Source organism: Pteropus vampyrus, unplaced genomic scaffold, assembly GCF_000151845.1.
Source record: "Pteropus vampyrus isolate Shadow unplaced genomic scaffold, Pvam_2.0 Scaffold50, whole genome shotgun sequence".
NCBI lineage: Eukaryota > Metazoa > Chordata > Mammalia > Chiroptera > Pteropodidae > Pteropus > Pteropus vampyrus.
Genome location: NW_011888831.1, coordinates 6,245,538 through 6,264,005, shown reverse-complemented (window position 1 = coordinate 6,264,005; position 18,468 = coordinate 6,245,538). Strand labels below are relative to the sequence as shown.

General features: G+C 42.9%; 1 protein-coding gene across 5 annotated transcripts in view; it reads right to left on the bottom strand.

Moving 5' to 3' along the window:
• Positions 1-1,676: 1,676 nt before the first annotated feature.
• Positions 1,677-18,468, bottom strand: part of SSH2 (slingshot protein phosphatase 2) — a 101,085-nt gene continuing 84,293 nt past the window's right edge. For all 5 annotated transcript variants that reach the window (XM_011359912.2, XM_011359916.2, XM_011359914.2 and 2 more), the window contains 2 exons: positions 10,833-11,667; positions 1,677-8,653 (listed from right to left, as the gene is read on the bottom strand). In XM_011359912.2, the coding sequence (XP_011358214.1) occupies positions 6,572-8,653; positions 10,833-11,667 (2,917 nt within the window). In that variant the 3' untranslated portion in view covers positions 1,677-6,571. The remainder of the gene's footprint in view (positions 8,654-10,832; positions 11,668-18,468) is intronic.

Here is an 18,468-nt window from a genome sequence, read left to right as displayed (position 1 = left end):
GGTGTCTGGGTCTGTTTTTCAGCACCATGCATTTCTGCCTCTTCTTGAAGGACAGTGACATTTTATCCCACAAGTGCTGATACTGAGAGTTTCTTTCACTTTGCGGCATAGAGGAAAGGAAGCCTGGGCTAATGAGAAAACAGGGGTTCCAGCCCTGGCTCAATCACCCTGTTTATGCAGCTCTCTGAGCTGTCAAAAGAAGAGGGCTGGGTCAGGTTCTTTCCAACTCTGCGCCACTTGTTGGCAGAGAAGGAATTTGACATGCTGCCTCCTACCCTGAAACAGCATCTTTTCTTTCCCTTCCCCTCCTCTTTAAAGAGAGCTAGGCACACCATTCTAAAGGGAAGAGTCTGAGACTGGGAAGCAGGTATCTTTCAATCCATCTTGCCTTCAGTTCTATCATCTGGGAAAAGGGCGGGTACTCTCCAGGTACAGGAGCTAGGATTCAAAGGTATTGCTTGGACTTGGCATGGCTCAGCCCAGCTCTCTAGCCTTCTTCTGGCTGCTAAGGTCTGGCAGAACTGTGGGTGTGCAGAGCCTAGGCCCAAAGAACCAATCAGAGGAAGAAGTCATCTGGGCTTGGTGCTTTCCCTTCCTGATATCCATTTGAACTTTTAGTTGGGCTCTGAACTGCAATAAGCGGTAGACAGGCATGGATTTCATCTTTCATAAAGCCAATTTTTGGAAGAGGTGACCTGGCAACTTAGACATGATTTGGTCCATTTTCTTTGGCTAGAAAGCCAAGACTAAACTTTAGATTGGTCAGGGACTCTGGGCACCCCCAGAATATTTTGTGAAATGATCTTCCCTTCACCATCATGCACTCTGAGACCATCGTGCAGCCAGAGACCAGCAGTGTGCCTCTCTCATTTGATATGGATGATTCAGAATGAAGCAGGCTAACAACTTTAGTTCGAGGCAGTGTTTTCTCTGGCAACCAATTATTTTGTCAGAAATTTGGCAACTGGAAAATGAGCTTTTCCTATATAATAGTGCTGCCTTGTATGTGGTGAATGGTACCACTAAATATCTCCTGATGAGTCTGTGGAGGGATGGGAGAAGTGGGGGAACCTTTCCTTTTACTCTCAGACTGTTTCAGAGAACTGCCCTTTAGCCCTATTTCCCTTCCTCCAACACTGACATCAAATGCTTCTCTTCTAATGGTAGGAGAGTTAAAGCTTTTACTTTTTTGGAAAGTTGTGCACCATTTCTAGAAATCTTTGAGTGAGCTGTGTCTCGTGCTGAACTTGTGATGTCTCTTACCAATGTCCAGAGAGGTCACTCACCTAAGAAATCCAGTACCTGCTGGGACAGGTCACTGCAGCTGTCCCAGAGCACTCTGCACTGCAGATGGCAGAGGAATTTTGGCCCCTATGCTTATTTATTCTCCTAACATTCAGGTGGTGGCTTTGGCAAGTGCCTCTTTAACCAAGCAAGTTCCCAGCTTGGTCACTTGATTGGAGCCACATCATCTGATATAATCTTTAGTGAGCCTATTTCCCATCTTTATTTTGTAGGAGATAAAAAGTTACACTTTTTTTCCCCCAGAACTCAGCTATCTCTTAAGGGTGTGCTTGACGGAAATCGATGAGAATTGCTTTATCATCAGTGTTCTCTTCTAATCCCTCTACCTTCTCCAGCACCCACCCCCTTTTTTGCACCTGATCAAGTACACGTTTCATCTTCAAAATAAAAATTTATTCAGTCTGTAACAAGAACATTGAATCTGCACATTTGCGCACAAGTTCACATTTAAAAACAGCGGAGCACATCAGTAATAAAAAAACCTATGATACAAGTGGAACATCCCAACCACCAGGAAGATTAAGGAAGGAGATGAGACCACTCTTTATATTCTGCTTCAAATGCCTCTAAAAGGTCCCAGAGATTCCAGGGAGCACCTGCTTTATTTAATAAAATGTAAGCATAAAAGTTTGGGGTGGCCAGGGGCAAAGGTAACAGTCAATGGGACAGTCTTTTGGACTTGTTTTCCACATTTATAACAAATCCTACAAAATAATGTTAAAAAAAAAAAAAAAGGCACCTTAACCTATACCAAGCAAACCAAAATCCAATAAAATATAAAAACCAAACAATTCCCTGTGGGCTTACTGATTAGGAAACATTTCAGGGCCAGTTACCCAGTTTTCAGATTGGGACATCAGCTCAAGTTAAGCCCTGGGTATTAGCTCTGCATGTGTATATAGGTTGCTGCACCAGTGTCACGATGAGGACACACAGATGGCAGCGCTAGTCATATACCCCTTGTGGCATCTTCAAGCCCATGAGGGGTGATTCCAGTTTAGAAATCCTGTCCTAGATCTCTGGGCACTGAGAAAATGAGGCTGGTTCTCTTTTCATAGCAGGAGCCAGGCCTAGTCACCCTCCACTTCCAAGCTAAAAAAGTACAGAAGCACCTTGCAATAGCTCTCCATGGCATCAAGGGACCCCAATCCCTGGGAGAAGGTTAGGAGTGTGCAGCTTCCTGCTTTGGTAGCAGGCTTTTTCCTAATACAGGGGTTGGATGAGGTGAGGCAGCAAATACATTTATGCCTAAAACATGCCTTGTTTTTTTTTAGTTTGGAAGGGAAAACGAAGTCCAAGATCCTATTAAGTTGGATTGGTGCTGAAGGAGCTAAAATGTCATCTCATCTACCATCAAAAAGCAAAACGAAATTAAACAAAAACAACACTAGCCATTCACCATTACAACCATCACTATAAGACACACAATCACTGAGGAAATGACTATTTCCATACAGGGTGTTGGATGGGAGTACAGGACACAGATGAAGTCAGCTCCAGGTTTCCCCCACTTTCCCATGAGGGCTGACCATTACAGGCTGGCTCTGTGTGAGGACTCCTAGGACAGCCAGGTCTGGCTGCCTAGAGGAGATTGAGCTGCTGTCAAGATGATACACATTTTAATACCCACACAATGTAAACAAGGTATCCACAAACAGTTGTCCAAAAAAGCCAAATAATGGCTTTATTTAAAAATTTAAAAATGCCCTTAAAAGTGACTCCTTTTGCATAATGCTCTTAAAACACAAACAAAACTCCCACAAAAACATCTTTCTTTACCAAACATGCCTAGATCACTTCAGAACTAAAATCCTCAGATGGAATAGGTGAAGACTTCTGTGAGCTGCCATGTCTCAAAAGCTTCAGGTCTACCCAACAGCATCTGTCTGGGCCCTTTAGCAGGAGGAAACCTCAGAGCCTAGGCTGTCATCCTCAGGCTGTCCTTGAAGCTCTTGGTAATTCCCAAAATGAGAAACAGGAAATACAGCCGGGATAAAGGTACAGAACCAGGATAATGCTAGATAAACAGCCGAAAGAGGCTGAGATGCTAGAATGATCCCATTCAGAATCTGAAAGGCAATCAAAATGAGGAGTGATGAATATTACAACACTATAGTACTACATGTCTACTATAGTATACACTACTCCTAAGTGTTTCTAAAATCAAGGGTTGGGGTTTCTCTCCTTCCTACTGACCAGGTAACCAGCCAGATTACAGCTCAAAGTCTGTGTACTCTCTGGGGCTTTAACCTCATGTACCAGAATGTTACTTTTTACACACACACACACACACACACACACACACACACTCACACACACACACACACACTCACACACTCTCACTCTTTCTCTCTCTCCCTAATTCCCCCCCACCACCCCCATCTCTCCTCCAGAGTAACTGAGAGTTAGTCAGACTGTGGTGGTTTCAAAATAGAGGCACCGAGGAAGAGGTCAAGACTTTTGCTATGCATCTCTCTACCAGACCTAGGGCTGAGTTTTCCATGAACAGAAAAGGGAAACAGGCCAACTGAGATTATAAAAAAGTTTGAAGAGAAGTCTGAAAAGTCCTTGATAGCTCAACGTGTTCTTCCCCTGGACATCGCTCAGCTATGTAAATAACACAAGAACACTTGGTTGTGGGAGTTGGAGCGGGCTGGCAAAATCCCATGACATGGCTGAATTACAGACCCAGTGTAGAGGCTGTTTCTTTAGGCAGGTAAATTAAATGATTAAAATAATAATTTTAAAAAAAGGCAGAGCAAGAAAATTTTCTCTACTCTCTTTGTTTTTCTTCACAGCATTAGAGGGTTTCTCCCCATCTTTGTTGTTATTTAATGCACTGAGAGTAAACATTAAACACAGTGGCAGGGTGAGAACAGTACAATCTTAACTATCCTGCTTGTACTTAATCTCCATGCAAATCCTTTTCTCCCTACCCCTACCACAATTTCCTGTCCTTCCCCCATCATAGTGGTGGTGGAATTTCTTCAAGACAGAGCAGTTTAGATCGATGAACCTGGAAATTCATAACCCCGTCTTGCAAGCCTCCTCATACTGGTATATGCCACCCAACAAAACACTTTACAACACATTAAATATACCAGAATCACAAAGCTGTGTGGATGATACATTTAAACATTTAGGGGATCTATTAGGGACAGATACGTATAATTATTATACCATAAAGACACTTATAGTAGGAGGTTTCTGTCCAATCTGCCTCCTAGCAGTGATTTCAGACTCAACCACAGCTTCCACAAGGCAACTGGATTCATACTCCTCAAGCAATTACGGGTGGGATCAGTCCACCTTTTCCCTCTCCTTTGGGTCATCCTACTACCTGCTCCCACCAGATACTGGCCTCTGACATCACTTTGACAGTCTGTACATTTGTCTTTTCCTCTCAGTGCTGTGATAAACCAAAAACCTAAACCTCAAGTCTGTACTTGGTCAGTCTTTCAGCAATGTGGACATCAACCAAAGCAAACAGGGAGCAAATCTGCAAACCTCTTCAGTTTTGATGAGCTGCAAAGGGTGTTTCATTCCAGCCTAAATACATTTTCTGTAAGAAGCTGAATTAAACTCATGGCAGGTGCTCCTATGTTGAGGATCTCCACAACAGCAGCAAAGCAACAGCATCCCAATGGAGTCATTAAGGTGCCTGCCCTTGGCTGAGGCTTTCCCCCATCCCTTCAGCCTAACTCATTAGGAACGTCCATCCTGGGCAGCAACACTCACATGCACTTCCTCCCTGGCTGCGCTTCAGCTACTGGCAAACAACATTCTGAGATTTCAGTCTCAAAGAGGAATCAGCCTTCAGTCAAACTGTGATCTAATGGGAACCTTTAGGGGTTTCTCTGAGGAGGAAGTTACTAACGCATAATTTGGCAGGAGCTGGCAAATAGAAGTCTCCATTTAAACAATTAAAAACACTGTCAATATACTCTGCAGATTCCTACCAACACCTATCAGTTTTATTTCTGTGGTGTATTTTCCAGTTGCAGCTTTACTTTTTCTTAAAAAGAATTAATCAAAAAGACCCTACAACATCAACAACAAAACATTGTAAGAAAGTGACGTTATCTACATAAATACTGTGTATAAACTAGAGAAATGACAAATCTTCCAGGAAAAATAAAGGGAAAAAAACTTACATCAAGTGTTAACAGTGATAATATCAAAAAGAAAACTTTGCATTCAATGGAGGTTATACGTATGTAATGTAACATTTCAAATATCATCTATGAAATTAAAAAAAAAAAGGCAGCACTGGGAGAAACAGCATGAGGGAAGAAAATAAATTGAAAAAAATATGGCCATTAAACTTAGAAGGCCCACAGAATTATTCAAGTAATGAAAGGGTTAAAACCCTACATATGTATTCATTTTACAAGAACACATTGACTTTCAATTGCTGTTTTTCAAACCTGTCCCTATGTATGAGTTGGAAGGATGCTGCAGAGCACATTTCCTGGCAAGGAGGGGCTGGATGACCACCTGTGTGGAGCCCAGGGACCCTGAAGATAGTGGACAGCAGCCTCTTTTCCCTCTACTTCACCTCCTCCTTCTTATGCTTACTCTACAGAGGACTTCTCGAATTTCATTTGGGGTTCATTTTCAATTTAATAAAAAGAACTATTTGCTTGGTAAGTTTACAAAGCCAGCCATTACCATGCTTTTCTGTAATGATCCGCTCCAGAATAGGAGAAATTACTTCTGGAAGACCCTCTTTGAAAGCAAAGCAGAACCTTCCCACTTCAGGAACTCCAATGGGCTGGGGCTGGGGGTCACAGCTGAGAGCACGCTGATGTCAGGCTGCCCTTCAGCCCATCTGATGCATCAGGTCTGGAGAGCAAACCGTCAGACACACAGGCCCGGGGGAGCATTTCCAATTTCCGGCTTCGTCTCCACTGTCCCCATCTGCTTCCTTTCTTAATCAAGCAAGTATGCCTTTTCTCAGAGGGCAAAATGAGGAGCAGGTGGCAGTTGATTGAAAAACAGCAATTTGCCTTTCATAAAGGTGTTCTTTAAAAATGAGTTTTTGAGGTTTGAATTTTCTAAAAATAAAAAATGATAAAATGGTCTTGCCATCCAAATCTCTCTTTTACACACACAGAGAAATAAAACCCCAAACCCTGCATGCGCCAGGAACAGTAAAATGACCAAAATATTATAAAATTAACCAATAAAGTGCATGTTCCTTACGTATTACACCTGCCCCTTTTACAAACATTTCTTTTAGAAAGTCACATGTGTAGGCTCAGAATCACATGGTATTATAGAAGGGGTTGGTTGTCCGTTTTTTATCATTTGCTTTTTTCAGTCTCCTAAGAGGGTGAGTTCTGCTGTGCTGCTGACGGGGAGCCAAAGCCAGCCCTGGAGCTGGGCCTGCACACTGTGGCCCCTGGGTCTGTAGCAAAGGAAGGCCTTCAGAACTAGTCAATTCAGGTCCTGCCTTGGGGAGCAAACACTGCTGACTGTAACCAAATTCTTTGGCATACTGTACAAGGGGCCTCTCCACTGGCTTGCTCTGCACGATACACTCTGTTGTTTTAAGTTGCTCTATAAAATACTTGGTGGGTTCTGGGTTCTGGGGGGCATCTGGGTTTCCTGGGGGCCCCTGGGCCTCCATGGTTTGCATGCCTGAGTCTGTTTTGATGAAGGGCTGAAGCAGTTTGAGATGAGGGGACTCAGAGCAGACAGGCTCCGTCTGCAGTAAACAGTCTTTACAGAGGTCCAAGTAACCTAACTTGGTGAGGGAAGCTGAACGCCTCATTTGGGATGGTTTGGTGAGCCCTAACTGGCAAATTGCTCGAGACTCAATTTCCTTAGAGCGCTCCTTCACCACACTGGGGCTGTGGCTGAGACCCTTTATATTGTCACTACTAGAGCTATGTGGGAGTCTACAGGCTACAGGTGATGGGTCCAGTGCTTTTTCTAATTTCCCAATGTTGTCACCTAGTTTGCTAATTAAACTTAGGTCTTCACTACTTAATGGGGAGCCCTTATATGGCACTTCATTGCCACTGGAGAGGGGGCCCTCCTGATTTTCTTCCCAGCTCCCCTGCTCCGCAGAGGGCTCGCTGTCTGTGGTGCTGCTTTGCTCCGTGAAGCCTTCTAGGTGAACCACAGTCTGGGGATTCAGGTAATCCAAGCTGGCAGACGGTACGTGAATTGTGTGACTGACAAAAGGTGCTGCTGTGTCCTGGGCTGTTGATGAGCTATTGCCCCAGCCTGCAGGGCTGCTCATGGTGGAGGCTGGATCAGTGGGCCTGTCGTGCTCAGATGAAGAATGAGGCAGAGGTAGCACTTTGGGGTGCAGAGAAACCTGGTCGGGGCCCAGTGTCCTGTTTAGATTTTCATCCAGTGCACAGAGGACAGTGATGGACTTCTCCACTTTCACTTTCCTCAGGCCTTGTTCCCCACTCTTTTCACTGGTGGCTATTCCACCCCCTTGCCCAGTGTGATCAGGTGTTGTAACTGTGTGGGTATACTCAATGATTTCTATCTTCTTGGGAAGTGGAAGAGGAAATGCCTGTGTCTCAGCTCTCTGGCATGAAACCATAGTCCTCTGCACTTTCAGGACTCCTTCCTGCTTTGTTCTGGTATCTGACCCTGGGCACTGCTGAGAAGCTGGCAAGGGGTGAAACTCCAGCAGTTCGGGTGCTGGAACAATGGCATCTTGCTCGCAATGGGGTAGTGAGCCAGCCTCAGACCCACTGCATTTCCCTTTGCTCTTGTTCATCTCTGCTTCCTTGGCGACAAATGAATGTTCTAGGGTGGCTTCATCACTCTTCCCTTTTGGTGCTGGTTCTGTCACAGAGGAATCTTTCTTGGAATTCTTGCGAGTGGACAATGAGGTACAAGTAGGGGTAGCACCATGGTGCTCTTGCTCCTGCCGCAGGCGCTCCTCAAACTCCAACGTGGCTCGCCTCACGGACCCAGGGCACCACTTGGCACCTGGGTGCATCCCTGGGCCCCAGAGCTCTTGCTCTCCCTCAGCTGGTTCCTCTTCTTCCAAGTCCATTGTGAATAAGTGTGTGGTTAGGCAGCCTTCTGGATCCCACTTCCCCAAGTCTTTGGCTAGTTCAGGCTGGGCTGTGCAGGAACCTTCATTCTGCTCCGTATCTCCAAGTCTGTTCCCTGGGGCCTGGGCCCTCTCAAGGGTCATCTCATGGATGGTGTTCTTCTTTGGTGTATGGCATGGGTTGGACAGAATGTCTTTCAATTGAATCTGTCCAACTCCTTGACTGATAGATTCAATCTCAGTGACGATTTCTTTGACTGAAATTGCATTTTCTGAGTGAGACTGCATGAAGATGTCTGGGCTGACCAGTTCTGAGATTGCCTAAGAAGAGAAAATAATGAGATGGTTTTGGTGAATTATAGTCTAATTGAAAATGCCAGATTTTTTGCTTACTAATCCTCTGATCCGGGAGAACCTTCTGGCTATGAGGACACAAATCATGGAGTGCTGTCCTCTGCCTAGGACTGTACTCTGACCATCTGCTTTGTCACACAAGAAAAAAACAGATTAATCAAACACAGAGATACAAAATTGGCTACAGGTTGTATCACTGTCTACTGAACTTTCTGTTCTGTTTACTCCAACAGGATTCCAATCTAATATCTTGCTCCAAAAATAAACAGCAAATAGCCTTGGAGGTTCCTAATTTTTCTAAGACCATGAGCCTTCAGAATTTAGGCCATACTTGGGTAAATGAAATCTTTCCTCTTTGGCCTATCAACTTTTAGTTAAATTCTAACCTAGTCTGAGAGAAGAGTTCCATTCAAGGGCTCAGTGGCCACCTTCAGTATGCCCAGTGTTAGACAGGGAAAGATGGATGAGGCTATCATCTGATGTCTGATTTGGAGAATCTCTGCTCTCTTCTCTCCCTGTCTTGCCAACCTTCATCCATGTCCTCCCACTTCCTCGCCTAGCAGCAGCACCCCAGCATGTAAGGCCACTCTGTATCCGATCACACAATTCCCAAGTTTCACAGGGTTCCTTCTGGGAAAGGTTTATTTGGCTTATGCAGCCATGTGCCTGAGTGAACTTAGAAACTGTGACTCTGACATTTTACTGTTCTACCAGTTATAAATTCCCAGGTGGACGTAGGACAAGGCCAAAGGAAACTGGCCAATGCAAAATCAAGTCCTATTGTAAAAAAAAAAAAGAATTTCAAAATCTGACAACGGCCCTTGGACACTTCTTAAAATGACATCATTACGACCATCAATCTACTTTGTTAACATTTTTATGAGCCTTCAAAGTACAATGTTTCCCCAGGAATTTTTCTGGTCTTTCCCCTTCAAAAGAGAGTCAGAGCTAGTACAATAAACCAACAAGGTCAGTTATGCCTTTGGGAGAAATCTGCTGGGACATCAGGCAGAGGCAAACTTGCCAAGACTGGGAGAGAAGCCACAGCGGGTCCAGTGTGTGCACAGGCTGTGGAGGGAGTGCTCATATGACCAGGGATTTTGCAAAAAAGCTATTTCTGTCAGAGCTGCTACACCAAATGGTCTAAAGGAGAGCTCAAGCATTCATATTTCCCAGCAGAAATGAAACAGAGGCATAGCCTTTGGGAGAGGAGAAGACAGAAGCAGAGGCAATGACTACCCTGGGGTAGTTGAGAAGAGAGAGGAAGGATGAGTAATGAACAAGATGGTAAATATAAGCGGAGAGACATCCTGAGACATTAAGAATCTGCTCAGCTCCACCGAATTCAGTAAGTGAGGTCTGGTGTGTTAGAGTAAATCTGTCACCACTGACTTCCCAACTACTGTATTATACTGACAATTATATTGATTAAAATGCATCCCGATTTCGGAAATGTCAAAATGGGAATGAGTGTGAGTCTTAGAAATTATGATATACAATAATTCTTTCCTTGGTCTGAGATGACTAAAAAGAGTTCCATATGCCACTGAGAAGAATCTTGGGATTTTGTCCACTCTCAAATCATTCCCCTAAACCAGCCCTCAATTCTTGAATACTACAAGGTCTGAGATGAGGAACAATTCAGAACTTTATTAAGAGCAAGAACTTGGCACGGGAATCAGGTGCTACTCCAACAACTATTTACATGTCTAGTCTGAATTTTCTGAGACAAAAAGAATTTTCCAAACAAATCCATCTTCTCAGAGAGACACAAGTCTCACTGAGGCAGCATATGAGTCCCTGGCATTTCATTACTGGTGAGATTTGATCTGAACTGCAGAGTTCCAAGTAGGGGACCTCTCCTTTTTCAGCCAGGGCATTTTTTTTGGCTAATCCCTTTTTTCCCTTGTCCTTTCAGAAGTGCTTCCAATGACACCAAAAACCTGGAAAGATAAATACCTCTAAAGCCAACTGATTAAAAAAAAATTAACCTCTAAGTTTTCAAGGAAAGTCTCAGTCAGACTCTCTCATGTTGCCTTTCTAAATCTTTAGCAACATTGAAAATTACATGAACATAGCAGAATCCCAAACATTCTGTCTTCGAAGAGAACTTCATTAGGTGGAGAACTATAATGATAGATTTTACCTTTGACTGTTCCTCATCCATTGAAGATTCTTCAGACGCATGAGTAGTATTACTCAAAGAGCTGCTTCTCTGATCATCAGCTGTCACTTCAGAAGGGGCTACTTCTATCACTGACAATCGATAGCTCTCATTCCTTCCTCCTCCCAGTTCCTCCATCCTTGAGTGGGAAAAAGATCGTGACCGGGTTTCTTGAGAAAGCTCTACAAATTTCTCTAGGGCGCTAAAAAAATCAATGCGATCTGTACTGAAATCTGAGACTTCAGTCTGGCAACTGGGTTGGGGGCTCGGTGATTCAGGGTCAGGGGACATGGGGAGGTCTTTTAGGCGAGATGTCAACTCTTCCATAGGCAGTAAATGGACGTTCATGTCTGCTTTCAGTGCATCTGTCTCCAAATCTTCGACTGTTAAGTCTGGGAACTTATTGGCCACTTCTGGGGCCTGCCCAGGTTGGATTAAGGCTTTAGATGCATGGCAGTTGTCAAGAGGAAATTTTGATTCATTGAGACAACACCCTGATGTGCATCCATTGATATCATTTAGGTTTAATTCATCTTCAATTTGTCCGGCACGAAATTCTCTAGAAGTAAACTCCAAGCAGATCATTCTTTCTTTGGTACACAGCCCTTTCTGATTTTCATCTTGTGGGACAACATGTTCCACGAAGACAGGAGGTGTGGGTGGGTGATTCTCCATGGCCTTCACCTCGGCAATCTGGTCTGCTGAGGTGGTGACTTCCTTCTTGCTGAGCTCCAGCCCTGGTTTGCAGATGGGTTCATGGTGATCTGAGAGGTCGCTATCTGAATGAGATCTCCAGAGCTTGTTATGCCGCTGTTTGCTGTGGAGAACAGACACAAGAAATCTCTTACTCTGATGTGTGAAAACAATCAACACCTTCTCATGAAACTGATCCCAGGTAAACTTAAATCTTAACCTGAAAAATGCTTTGTAATGCTCAGTGGAAGTAGACAATAACCATTTGAAAACATGCTCAATTTAACTAAAAGCAAAAAATGAAAACAAAGCAAAACAACAAAAATGAATAAATATGAGATCTGATTTTTTACCTGTCAGACTAACGAGAACTAAAATACCCACTGTTGCTAATACCCACTGTATCATGGTATGGCCAAACAAGCCCTCCCACATATAGTTGGTAGAGATGTGATTTGTAGCATTTTTAAGAGTGAACTCTGAAAATAGCTCTCATAATTTAGCCCTTTTAACCAGCAATTCTTAAGAATTTTTCTTGGAGAAATACTACTATAAATGCACAAAGATATACACAGAAAGATATTCACTATAACACTGTCATCCTAAAAAAAAAAGACACCAAAAAATTTATTTAAATTACTGTCCATACGCCTACATGCTAGAGGCTGTTAAAAAATCAGGTACTTTAGTGGAATGATGTCTGAGGCATATTATTAAGTAAAAAAGCACATTAAACATGTTTGGAATGGTCAGTTCCCATGCTAGAATAAGTATAGAAAAATATCTGGAGGAATGTCACCAAACTGGTAAGTATTTTTAAGGAAGGCAGGAATACTTTTGTGAAGGGTTTTCCTCTCTATACTCTGCATTTCTATGATGTTTGAATTTTTAAAATGAACATGTTTAACTTAATAACCAGAAGAAAAAAAAAACTAAAACAAAACAGCATTCAAGCAATATGAAGAGAAATAAATTGTCTCTTGGAGCTCATTACAAATCCTCATAATTGGGATGAAGAGCTGATATAGAATTAATCAGCTCTTCATCCCAATGTGGAAGTGTGAGGACGGTGGTAAGCTTTCTTGAATTAGAAAGCAAAGATGAGGCTAGTAAATCTGGAGAAAAAAGTTGGTAAGAGGATGGAAGAGGATGAGCATAAAGTACAAGCTCCTTTCATAAGGATCTTTGGATAAAAATCATCAAGCTAAGGTGACACCTGGAAGAGCAGGTGGGCCAAAGGAAGCCCCAGACACACATTAATCCTTTGTTGTTTTTTTTTTTATGGAGGGAAAAGTATGATGTGGGAATGAGATTTCATTTCAAACCACAGTCCTGAACTAGGAAGCACAGTTCCCAAAGCCCCAGCCAAAAAGAGAAAGATGGCCCTGTGGCTGGTTGGGATCACCTGCCCAAAGAAACAGGTCACTAAATGGCTTATGGGGTATGGTTTCCATGACTTACAAGCTGATGAAGAGCAACCTAACCACAGGGTAGAATAGGAAATAGCCCAAAACAACTTACCCTGGGCTCAGGGCCACGCCCGCCTCCAAGGCCTGTAAATCTCTGCTGAGTCATATGCCTGCACTAATGTGAACCCCTGTTTGTTCTCAACTCTGCACCTGCTCTCAGTTCCCCCTGCCTGTCTACTGCTTGGGTGGGGCTCTCTCTGACTCAGGCCTGCACAGCCAGAGGATGCTTTTCTGGGTAAGGAGCAGGTCAATCTGTTTGTGAAGACAAGCTATAATCAATTAGCTGGGAGTAAGGTAGGGTTTTCACTCTTTCCAAGCTGCATGAACTCCAGCCACCCCTAGGAGGAGACAACATATCACACATCCCAAACCCGTGAGTGGCTGTCAGGAGAAGCAAGCTGACTGCTTGGTGAGGTCTAAACTATACACCGTGATCAATCAATGCTGAAGAACTTCCCTTTAAAATTCTTTCTTTTATATCTAGACACCCTTGTTTCCTGACCTAAATGTGACTGTGTTCTCCAATTTTTTTATTTTTTAATTAAAAAAAAATTTGTGTGTTCTCCAGTTTTTATCCTTCACCTATCTTAAAGATGTTCAAACGTGTACCAACTCCTCTTGGCCTCCATGGCAGGACAATTCCTGTCATGCAAATGACTGGGAAGACATTTTGGGGAATAGCTGTTCTCATCCTTCTACTAATATAAAAGAACATATTATCAAGCAAAAGGCAAATGGGATGTTTTCATGATCCGAAGAACCCACTGGAGTATGATTTTTAAAACTGCCTGTAAATCACTAACCAATCAAGAGAGAATAAGAAACCAAAGTTAAACAGGCACAAACAGTGCGTGTTTCAGAGGAAGTGGCTGACATCATAGTTGCTTTGCCCAGCAGGGATTTCCTTCTCTTCCTGGAGGAGATAATCATCAGAAAATATTGGGTCAGGGCTCTGGAATTAACATGACACTTACTTGTAAAGGAGAAAGAAATATCTCAATCTGAAGATCGGTCTGCTTCTGCCTCCTTTTTCATTTTTATAATAGGACCTGCAGTGAGAGTGGTAGGCAGCTCTCTGCTACTGTCAAGATATTCATTACCATGGCTTTTGAAGCACTGCTACTCCACGTGGCTCTTCCAGGTTCCCTCCCTCCTTCTCCTTCCTCAGGGGTTATTAACCTCTGTCCTGAATTTTGTGCTTATCATTCCCTTTCTTTTCTTTATAGAGTTATCGCATGTTTTGTTCTTAACGATAGATTGCTCAGTTTTGCATGTTTTGAATTTTATACAAATAAAGTCATACTGTTTGTATTCTTCTACAATTGCTTTTTTGACTAACATGTGTACAGCTGTAATTTCACAAAGTGTAATGAATATGCCACAATTTTTTTATCCATCTTGTTGATGAACAGTTTTGGCTATTACAAACGACACTGCCATGGACATTCTTCTGCCTGGTGCACACTTTGGATTCTCGAATGTGTTATATATAGAAGCCAAAAAGGTGGGTCACAGGGCATGTATGAATCATAAATTTTACTCGGTAACACCAAACTGTATTCCAGTGGAGCCTTTCTCCAAGTCGGTTTATTATAATGCTCCATTACTTGTAGGGACAGACATTAAGACATTAGATATTTATTATTTTAAACTGTTAATGTTTAAATTCAGCTGACAACTCCTGCAACCTATTCCAGGTAGGCAGCAAGTAAACAAGTTGCCAAAAGAACCTCAGAGTTGGTTTGTGGCCTGGATGATGCAATCAACTCTCAGTTTCTTTTCCCCCTTGAATGGCCTCTGACCTGAATTTGGATTCACATAAACACACTGACATACATGAGATGACTGGGCCATTCTGGGTAAGAATTTGGCCTTTTACTTAGTAAATGAACAGGAAATTAAATGACAGGATACACATGATATCCCATTCTCTTTCCTCCACTTTCTTGCTTTCTTGTTTATTATATGTTTGATAGAGCACTAACTCTGATAAAGTTATATAGAAGAAAACACTGCTAAAAATGGATTATCAGTTATAGTAAGATCAGACTGTTTATGGTTATGTCTTGGGGCATTAGGCAGCCTGTAGAAAGGAGGAGAAGGAAGGGAAAAAACTTCAATTGAGCATTTTCTGTGTGCTGTGCTTTAAGATTATTTCTCTAAAAAGCTATTAAGAAAATCCTTTAAACTTCAATTGGGATTGGCTGTCACCTGACCAGGAGCCATGTCTTCTCATTCTTGGTTTCCCTCCTGCTGGTTGACCATTGTGCACCAGCTAACTAGACTTCAATGTCTCCACCAGCAAAGCCTCTGGCCCTAGTGACAGGGGTGTTCAAAGAATCAAAATTGACATCTATGAGGACATGTGGCACAAACTCTTCCTGGCTACCACCCAGTTTTCTTCCTTGCCTTATACACTGAAACCTAATATCGCAGACACATGGCCAGCTTGCAAAAGCCTGAAATCTGAACTTGTCTAATGGAACACAAATCTGCCAGATACCTGCATGATCAGAGTGCAGAATAACAAAGAGAGACAGAGAGAGAGAGAGAGAGAGAGAGAGAGAGAGAGACACACACACACACACACACACACACACACACACACACACACACACGTCTCTCCCTCCTGCATCACTCCCATTCCCCAGCTATAAAAACATAAAAAATAAAATTAGATATGAACAATATCAGTGGCTTTGTGATGCCATACCCTTTTAAGTCTGAGGGAGAATATAAAATATCAGTCTTCTCCAGGCTCTCAAAGACATACTGAAGGATGCAAAAAGCCCCTTGTATTTCAAGGGGGCTATTACTATTTGGCCCATATCCTCATATTCTGATTAAGAGACTGTAATCAATTCATAAATTCCTACAGCACCTGGTGCCACTTTGCTAAACTTCTTTTCTACCAAGAGGTCAAAGTACCAAGTTAACAGCCTCAAACAGAGGGCTGCTACCTCAAGTTAAGCACTGAGTGCCAACCAATCATCTGGACAACCGTGAAGCTAGAGAATGCTAGGATCAGGGCTCTATTTCTTTGGGAAAATCACCACATGCTTCCTGGGAGAAGATATGAAACATGAGATCTAAGCACCTCGACAGAAAGTAGAAAAAGAATGAGTGGCATTTTTCTAAGAACTTTCCTCTCTTGGTTACTTGAGCTGCAAAGCTTGACAGAGCTTTGGATAGTTACAGGAGTTCTTGGTCTTCTCTTTCTTTGTTCATCTAAGCTAATGAATTTGGAGCAGAACTCCAGGGCTAGGCAAGAGTCTGCTGGGCCCAATCACTTGGTATTTAGCTTGGCAGGTTATCTTGCAAGTGCCATTTTTTGACACACACCATAGACTGCAGACCTTAATGGCTGTACACTCAGCAGACACTCCCACTCTTTTTCCTCAATGACAAGAGGCCTGATTTGGTTGGGGTGTTACTGTCCCAAGGGTTCGGGAAATGTGGCACTTCCCAAGTACCAAAGAGTAAATGTGAATTTGTTTAAGCCAGCCCAGGAAATTCTATTTTTCTGGCCAGTGATCAGTTTTAGGCATATTACCCAGTTTTAGGCATATTACCAAGTTTTGGCCAATGAGTCCTGTAGGGGAAGTCTACTGGGGAGCTTCTGGGAAAGGTCTTCCCACTGTAATTGAAACGCCCATTCATTCAGCCAGATGCTGTGGAATTTACATGTAGATGCCCAGAAATGTGGCAGATATCTGTCAATCATGAGGAGACAAGTTCAAGGACCAAACCATTTACCCAGGAAGGTAGAACAGAAAGATAGAGAGTATCAAAGTCCCTGATTATATCACTGAGCCATTAGAGTCTACTTCTGTGTTTCTTGTTACAAGTGATGTTAAATGGTCCAACTTTTTAAACTACCTATAGCTGGGTGTTAGGCCAGATATCTTGTTTGACCCTGCAGATCCACTCTTCAGCTTTTCTACCCTGTTATCTGCCCTCAAAGTTGATCTATGGACACCATCAACAGGCCCCCTAGTCTTCTGACTTCCACAGGCTTTGGCTAGTAGGATACCCCGGCAGGAGACTGGAGGGAGGAGAGTAAAGGCAGATCATTTATTTCCCTAGCTCCCTCTCTGCAGGGTCACTTCAGGCTGGCTGTGTTCCTTAATTGAAGGTTATTGCTCTTCTCTGAAGGCACCTTTCTCTCCAAAACTTGCCTTCTAGGTTCTAGAAATGCTCCCTCTTTGGGCCTAAGAAGCTATTACCAAAGGGCTCTCCTGATACAAGTCCCTCGATTCCACTTCAATCCCACGCTTTTGTAAACAGTCCCTTTATAAAACCCTCCTCAAATAATCCTAACCCAAGTACACAGTTTCTTCTTGAGATCCCGATTGATAGAGGTATTTTATTATTTGCAGCTGAAAGCAGCCTAAGTAATAACCCCAGTACTGGATTCTAGTTCTTAAAATCCAGGAGATAACATGATACATGCAATTCCAGGACCACTTCTTATTCCAGTTTCTAATGGAGTTGGTGTGTCTGTGGGTGGTAGGAGGCAGTGGTTGGAGGAAGGAGGAGCAAATAAATGGCATGTACATGTGTCAAGGAGGAAGAAATAAATAGCACACGCATATATATGTGTTTTCTGGAGGAAGGAAATGATGAGAATCATATCTGAACAACCTTTAACAGTACATAATGTACATTCGTATACATTTTTATTTACAATAACTTGGTGAGGTAGGTCTCCTGATTTTCACTTTATAGATAGGGTCAGGTGAGGATCAGAATTGTGTATTAACTTCTCAGAGTTGCAGCAAAGGGGTGAGCTAGGAATGGAAACCAGATCTATTGACTCAAATTCTGTGGTTTCCTCATTCCCCAGGGCTTGCCCCTCCCTCCATGAATCAAATCCAGTAAGGCAGGATGGAACAGAAAGGAAAGAGGCAGAGAGTGATTTGTGGGTTTATACTGCCCTTCTTATCCTCATCTAAGATTTTTCTGAAAATCCTTTAACATCTAAGAAAAATCACATACACTAAAAAACCCAACTCAACAGCTTGCAGTAGCCTGGGATTCCAGAATAAATACTAAAATTGGCAGAACACATAGTATCCTTCCTCTCAACGGGTCACGTGAGGACACTGCCTAACATCCGTCATGCGTGTCTGAGAATATACAATATTTATATCTCAACCAATCCTCAGATGCCAAAAAGAACTGCTGTGTCTTACCTTCTGATCTAATCTAAAAATGTCATTAAAATCTGGCCCCAAAGACCTATAAATTCTTTGTAAGTGGAGGAGACTTGCATATCCTCCCAGCCCCCTAAGAGAACGGCTCAGATGAAATTATGCCAAGTACTGAGTAAGTGGGAGGGGTTACTTTTTTAAAGTGGAAACCAGACTGCTATGCTGTGGCCATATTTTCACAATACTTCAGGGGTGGGATGGGGTCCCTCTGCTTGGATAGGCTGGAAGGCTATTTAACATTTT